The sequence below is a fragment of the Anneissia japonica genome, unplaced genomic scaffold (assembly GCF_011630105.1).
Source record: "Anneissia japonica isolate Jap-2015-1 unplaced genomic scaffold, ASM1163010v1 scaffold7731_len1735946_cov199, whole genome shotgun sequence".
NCBI classification, from domain to species: Eukaryota; Metazoa; Echinodermata; class Crinoidea; order Comatulida; family Comatulidae; genus Anneissia; species Anneissia japonica.
Genome location: NW_022758997.1, coordinates 1,610,755 through 1,619,014, shown reverse-complemented (window position 1 = coordinate 1,619,014; position 8,260 = coordinate 1,610,755). Strand labels below are relative to the sequence as shown.

At 33.0% G+C, this 8,260-nt stretch overlaps 1 protein-coding gene across 1 annotated transcript in view; it reads left to right on the top strand.

The window, feature by feature from the left end:
* The window catches only part of LOC117125480 (adrenodoxin-like), a 10,249-nt gene extending 2,076 nt beyond the window's left edge, over positions 1-8,173 (top strand). The window contains exons 2-4 of the mRNA XM_033271974.1: positions 2,739-2,851; positions 4,354-4,483; positions 6,723-8,173. Coding sequence (XP_033127865.1) covers positions 2,739-2,851; positions 4,354-4,483; positions 6,723-6,816 — 337 coding nt within the window. The 3' untranslated portion in view covers positions 6,817-8,173. The remainder of the gene's footprint in view (positions 1-2,738; positions 2,852-4,353; positions 4,484-6,722) is intronic.
* Positions 8,174-8,260: the final 87 nt, after the last annotated feature.

The following is an 8,260-nucleotide window of genomic DNA, read 5'->3' as shown; positions in this document are numbered from 1 at the left end:
TATATAGGCCTATATGCACATACATATATATATTTATACATTTATATAATTATAAATAATTTATACATATTTATTTACATTACACATGAAATCATATAACATATATATATATATATTACTATCCGTTTATTTTTGTGTTTTATAAACATGACCAGCAGCCAGCGCAGACGATTTGAAGTTACTGGTTTCATGAAGTAGGTGAAACACACGTGAAGTGTGGTGAACTGCGCTCATCCAGCACACGTGTTTGTACCTAGAAATAGCTAGTCGTCTATTTTAGCATCTGACCTACTTCTGTCTTTGCAGTAATGTATCAAAAATGGAAATAAAACAAATAAGAAATCACAAACCTTGTGTCAGGTTCGCCTTAAGAGTACCACGAGAATCAATTTGTGGAAACAAATCTAAACTAATCTATTGACTATACTTATGCTATAAATCTTTATTTAATTCAAGCATAATAATAAAAACTATATCAATATATATATATATATCGCAACAAACAACAAAAAAAGAACATATCTCAAACTCGGTCAACTTCTTAACATCTGCGTTGCTCCTGTAAAAAAAGAAAAATAGCACCAAGTGATACAGTAATATAGTAACAATAAACTTTAATACTAATAAAAATAAGTGTTAATAAACTAATGTTGCAGTAATTTAAATAACGAGTTGGCTGGTTTTTCCTGATAAAAAGTTTGATTTTTATAAGTAATATCATATCAAATCGTTTTAAAGAGAAATACCAAATTTTAGTATTTATTTTATTTGCTGTAGGCTTACTTGTTACGTATTAGGAAGCGTACGGATCGATATTAAATAAAACGAAAATAAAAACGTCCGCGATAAAAGAGTAAAATGGTACTAGGAATGCAACAAACTAGAAAATAACCTATAAATACCATAATATTAATTAAAGCTTAGTTCAGTAATTATAGTATTCATTTTGTTTGCTTTTAAGTAACCTATGACTGTTGTTACTTAGTAGAAAGACAACAAAACATAAATAAAAAAAGTATGATAAACCAATTGACGAACTTACAATTATAATTAGGCCTAGTTATATTAAATTTGGCATTTTCGTAACTCCATTGGCGCTCCATATATTTGTTGAAAACAAACCGCGACCGAAACGAAGCGCGACCAAAGTGAGGCGCGACCGAAACGAAGCGCGACCGAAATGATCTGTATTCAACTACTTGACCCATTTCAATCAAGGCGATCAGAGTAGCTTACTAGGCCTACCTAGGTCTAGGCCTTTATAATTACCAAATGTGAAAAAATGAAGAAAATGAAGCGATTAAACTTCAAATAATAATAATAATGATGATAATAAACAGACAAAATTAGGCTAAAACAATTTATGTTATAGAATTAAAAAATGCCCCTGATAATAATAATAGTAATAATAATATAACAACAATATAACAACATAAAATTCAGTAATAAAAAGATTGTGGAAACACAATATAAAAGCAGTAAACATTCAAATAAATAAAACTTTAAAATACAGACAGAATGAGACATCTAAACAATTTGTCATGGATGTGTAAAAGAAAAAAACATGAATAAACATTAAAATTGGGGAAAAAAGCCCATGGCAATTATTCGATTTGCCTACAGACGATCGGGCAAATTTCAAGACAATTAGAAAAATTATAAACTGCGACCCGCGCCGGCCATGCTTGCTCTTGGCATTTTGCTCCTTTGCCAATTTGTGTCTATTGGTACTTGTCACTGCCGTTTTGGTGCATTGCCGTTTTGGTACTTATCATTGATGTTTTGTTTTATTGCTGTTTTGGTCATTGCTGTTTTGGTTTATTGAAGTTTTGGTTTATTGCCGCTTAGGCCTGCTACCCTCTTAGCTAGCCTACTAGGCCTGGCTACCCACTTGACTTGATCGCTAGGCCTACTGTAGCCAGCAGTAATGTACTGACAGTAGGCCTATATAGATAGACCTGTTGGGCTATCTCTAGACCTAGCCTAAAATTTGCGGGCTTGACGTTTAGACACAACCTTTTTTGGCAATGATGGGATTGGGGTGACAGACGATCGGGCCCACGCCAAGACGATTGGGTCAAGTGCCAGTCCATACAAGCAGATGCTACTTCAAGCAGATGACAGGCCAGTTTAAGCAGATGCTTGATGATTTTGAAAGGTTTTTGGTACTTTTAATATTATTCCATGTTTGAATTACAGTCTTGGCAAATCTGACTGCCACATGGCTGCTAATAAGCACTTGTATCAATTGAATTGTGCACATTTCATTCTGAATTCACACTTTTTAGTGTATTCAATCGGGGGTCTGGTACAAAAAGCGAATTATAATTACGATTGTATGTTCTGAGATTGAATTTCAGCTAAATAAGCTACTGAATCCCACTATATAAATTAATTCATTTAAAAAAAGAATTGTGCCGAGACTAACATAATCATTCTCAATTTTTTTAATTATACATACAAAGGAAAAAAATTAAAATAAGAATATTAATGCATTACCATAATTATTTTGAAATTAGTTGGCTCATATCTGAACATGTAACTATGGCATAAATTTAAATACATTTTGGCCATATTGGCAACCACTCAGATTGATACGCTACTACAATAACTCCTCCCTAACAGTTTGCTGGCGGTTAAGTTTTTAATTCATTATTTTTTCACCATTGAGAAAAATATATGTAAAACTCTCTATGTAATTTATTTAAAACAAGAATATTTATTATTTTTAATTGCAGGGTAAATATCACCTACTTAAACCGAGATGGTGAAAAGGTGACAGTTAAGGCAGCCATTGGTGAAAACCTGTTGGACATAGCACTTGATAATGATTTGGACATTGATGGATTTGGTAAGACTGTCCAGGGGTGGTGGTTTTAGGGTTTAAAAAAATATGGGAGAACTTGGACGTGTCTTCCTACCTACAATAGGTGAGGGAACGCCACAAAATCTTATCTGTCAGTTATAAGTTCCGCTTCTTTTGAACATCAGGCCTTCAATTGCCACTCATGCCATTCCGGCAAAACAATGCTGGATTCGCCACTGGCAAGGCAATAATACTTTGTTTTGCACATTTATTTTTCTTTTTATCAGACCAACAGTGAATCATCGCCACTAACAGGCTGTTTTTCAGTAGTCTTTCGCCACTAACAGGCTATTTTTCAGTGGTCTTTCTTCAAAGGACAGAAAGAAAATTAAACTAAAATTGTATATTTTCATTTTAGCAAAACAGGCATCAAGGTTTGGGAGAACATATAAGTAAAATTTTATTGATGAATAAAAAAAATAATGTGAGTGTATGACATAAAAAAATTCAATTTTATTGTCTTTTAAACAATAAATAAATGCTTTTTTTCTTACTTAGTTTTAAGAGAAAAAGAGGCTTTATAATGGCGGTGGGTGAAATAACTGTATTTCAATTTAATTTTTATTAATTATCATTATCGGAAGGTGACGTCCTTCAATAACCAAAGTATGAAAAAGTCTTGCCTAAGTATCATACAATCGAGGTACACCTCAATGTCTCTACATGCACATCTACCTTCATTTTTGAAGGCTTCACGTTTTTGTAATTAGCCCACCCTTATGAAAATATCATATTGAAATTCTTATTAGAACAAATTACATGATACATATTGTAATTATTATTTTATAGTAATTGCTATAGAGAATTCTATGAGACTCGGAAATTGGCTTAATATCCCATAAGATCTTATAAAATTCTTTATAGGAATTCTTATAACAATATTTATGAGATCATATAGGAATTTTAATTATTTCTATTAGGAATTGCAATCAGATCATATAAGTAGTTCTAATGTAATTCTTATTTGATTTGCAATTGCATAGGAATTGCTATCAGGCTATATAGATACCGGTAGTTCTAATTTAATTCATATTTGATTTGCTGTATTAGAAATTATATATTAAAGATTATGTCAGAAATTTGCCCCTGTATGTATCAGACAGGGCTGGAAAAGATGTGTGACTGCACAACCAGCGGTCGGGGGAAACGTCTGCTGGGAAATGTCCCGGAGGCATTTTTGGGAGAAAATTTTTAAAAATAAACTTTCTAAGCCCCTGCAACTCGACCTCCAGGCTTCACCCCTAGACCTCATTAAAAATTGTTTAAGACCCCTCTGTTGGACAGCTTAGCCCCATGGACAAATCATGGTATCACCACTGACCAGAAATGACTAGACTACATCTTTCCGTAAAAAGTTTAAATTAAATAATGAAATCTTTGACCTATGAAATAGTTTATTCAGTAATAGGTAATGCTGTGTAATACTAATGTGTGTTTATCATTGTAGCCTAATTGCCTATATGCTGAATCATTTGTTTTTTTCATAGGTGCATGTGAAGGTACACTAGCATGTTCTACTTGTCATTTAATCTTTGATCAAAAGGTTTTTGATCAGCTACCATCAGCATCTGATGAGGAAATGGATATGTTAGATCTCGCTTATGGACTACAAGAAACGTAAATATACACACTTTGTTTATATTTGGGGCATAGACCTACAGCAATTTAATTACAGTAAATTACTAAAGACCTTTAAAATTGCCACACAATAACAGCATCCTCTTACTGTATTTAAGTTAATATGTCAGTCTATACTGAACCAAATTTCTTTTTATATAATTTGATTTTTTTTTTTCTTATTTTTGTAAATTTTTTACAATAATATAAGTGTTTTTATGCATAGTTTATGTTTTCAACAATTTATAAGGTGATATTTGGTGCCCAGTTTTGCTCTTAAATTGTGTGTAAACGGCACACTGGGTTTGGTCTTGGTATTTCATTTGTTATTTCACGGTGTTGTTTTTTTTTTTTCTTTAGTGTCACTGCTGCATTTGTGAAGAGTAAGAGAGCTTCTTGCATCTTCCATTATGCCCTGTTCAGACCATAACATTTTATTTGACAAAAACATGTGATATGCATAAATATACTACCAGGGGTCCCAAGTCTCTCTGAAATCTCGGGAATTTCCCGGAAATTGGGACGCCTTTCCGCACTTTCGCAGGCAAGCAAGAATCGCTCGAAAGGAACCCACCTCCCGCAAATCCATAATATTTTCAGTATTTTATTATCAATTGTCTCATGGACGTCAGTGCAGATGGATATCACTAAGTTCAGTAATAAGATTATATGTGTTAAGTCATTAACCACTGCAGGTCAGTGGAGGATTCAAGTGGAGGGGGGGGGGTGGAGGGGTATGACTGCCCGCCTTGGCCCCTAATTATTTCTAAATTATAAAAAAAAGAATTATATTCATCTAGAGGTGCCATAATTTAATTTTCATACCTCAGCGCCAACCATGTTGGGGCTGAAGTGGTAAGGACTACCTATCAGTCCCTCCGCACACCCCCCCTCCTTCCCCATTTCAGATTCCTGGATTAGCCACTATAGATCTTGCTCCCGGAAATTACTTCTCCCCACTTGGGACCCCTGCTATACTATATATATTTAGGCACATCATAGTTAAATATGAGCATACAATGTTTTTTTTGGTTAAACAAAATTTGATAATCTGGGCAGAGCTTTATATATGAGGCTTGCCATCCCAAAAATTAACTTTTTAATATATTCTTCTTCTCCACATCATAAGCTTTAAAACGATGGGTTATTTACTGTATTCACTTACTATTGGCAAAGTAATATGAGTATACAAGTTTTACAGCGTCTATGTATTAAAGCATGGAGGTATTATTGTATAGTTTACTAAATACCGCCATGATTAAAGTATACAATACTGCCACAAAATACTAATTACTCGGTTAAACAATTAGCGACAGTACACTAGTTTTTGGATGGCAAGCCTCATATGCTGAAATAATAAAATATGTGGCAAAGACAAGCCAAACCAGTCACTCGTCGCAAAATTCGATTTTGAGTTATTAATACAGTGTTAGAGAGTAAAATAATAGCTATAAAATGGGGAAAAAATCATTCAAATTGGACATTTCCTTATGAAGTTACAAGCTTTAAAACACACAGCTGTTTAAAGAACTATATGAGAAATCAGCCTTCAAAGTTTATGATATCAGGCATTTCTCATGCAGAAACTATCATCAAAGCCTTAAAAATGTTGTTTTAACATTGCACATTGGGAAAATAACAGCATAGAATGATGTGTAGGTATATAAAGGTTAGTTTAGTGCAATAAAATAGATTTTCAAAAATTAGACATTCCAGCATGATTTGGCTATTTTCTCTGAAACACGATTTGCGACGAGTGACTGGTTTGGCTTGTCTTTGCCACATATGTGGCAAAGATAAGCCAAACCAGTCACTCGTCGCAAAAATCGATTTTGAGTTATTAATACAGTGTCATTCAATCATTCAAATTGGACATTTCCTTATGAAGTTACAAGCTTTAAAACACACAGCTGTTTAAAGAACTATATGAGAAATCAGCCTTCAAAGTTTATGATTTCAGGCATTTCACATGCAGAAACTATCATCAAATCCTTAAAAAGTGTTGTTTTAACATTGAAAATGGGGAAAATAACAGCATAGAATGATGTATAGATATGTAAAGATTAGTTTAGTGCAATAATATAGATTTAAAAAAATTTGACATTCCAGCATGTTTTGGCCATTTTCTCTGAAACACGATTTGCAACGAGTGACTGGTTTGGCTTGTCTTTGCCACATATAAGTTTGATCATAGTTATGTATTAATTCATTTGACAAATTTTGTCATATCTTTATTTAGATCTCGTCTCGGTTGTCAAGTATGTGTGACCAAAGATATGAATGGTATGGAAGTATGTGTACCTAAAGGAGTCAGCGATGCCAGGGATGTGTGAGATATGCCGGCATCAACGTTTCTTCTAAATTCATTAATATTCATTATCATTATCATCATCACCACCATATTCATTATCATTATCATCATCACCACCATCATTTTATTACTACTATCTGCCCACTACAGGGCAAATAAAGGCCTACTACCTAAGCTGGAACCTCCTGACCTATGAAGCTCTCATGCAAGTCATGTTAGCAAATTTTACAAAACAAACTTTTCATCTGGTTTCCTATCTACTTCTACGCTATAACCTATTCTTGGTGTATATCTTTCAAATAATACTGTATCCTATAATAGTAATATATATTGTACAGCAAAAAAGAGGGATATGGTAGAGAAAAAAGATAAGTACTGTACACTGGGTTTTTTTGCATTGCATTCAGACTAGACAAAATATGTATTGTAGTTAGTAGTAATTTTCTTTTAATTCTTGGATTTTATCTGGAAGTGATACTTTTGCAAGTGTGGCTAGACAACCAAAGCATTCCACTATATTTGTCTGACAATGTTTCGTTGGGAGTAGACTGACTCTCAGCATGAATACAATATCAATTTGTGTGATCAGATATGTCTAAAACAAGCATACTCTTTCAGACAAAATCTGTTGTTTAGTCTTGCATGCAGAAATATGAAACCCAGCAACATTGATGTTAGTACAACTCCACTTTCTGTGAGTGATTGACAATGTGACGAGGTTTGCTGATGTTGGGGGTAGCTTGTTGTCCACACTACAAAATTTTCTTTGACAAAAAAACTGTTGTACGCCCATATAAAGTCATGATGTGCCTATATATGGTCACGATGTGATGTCTTCATGACCATATATAGGCATGTCACCTGTTTTTGTCGAAATAAAATTTGTTAGTCTGGAGAGGGCTAGGCCTAAATTCTATCCTTTGTGCATGCCTCATCATGTGATCTCCATCGAATATTACTTTACTGCTTTGGAATTTTGTGTTCTTGTCCATTTAATTGTTCAAAAGTATGTTGTGTGGATAGAAATTGATGACCCATGTGACAATAAGTTAATAAATTTGGGAATTTCTAAATTGAATCGTGGAGCTTATAGCTGGAAGTATTTTCTATGCATTTATTAAGTCATAATAACTATTGATGTTTTAATCATTAGTGATAAACTGCCACTGAACCTTAATAAACTTTTAATCTATAATTTTTGTTTGTACTGTACTAACTAAATTGCCTAATTTGTATATCAACTGAAAATTAAAATGAGAAATATTGTTTTTCAATTAAACAGATGTTTAAATAATACCTTGCATAGAAACTTTGCACCTTTAATTACAAGCACCACATAATTTTTATAGTAAAGTGTCTTTACATTAAAAAAATGATTTGTGAGTTATGTTGGTTTTTTTCAATGATTAATTAAAATTTTATATATATATATATATATATATATATATATATACTGTCTCTTATAC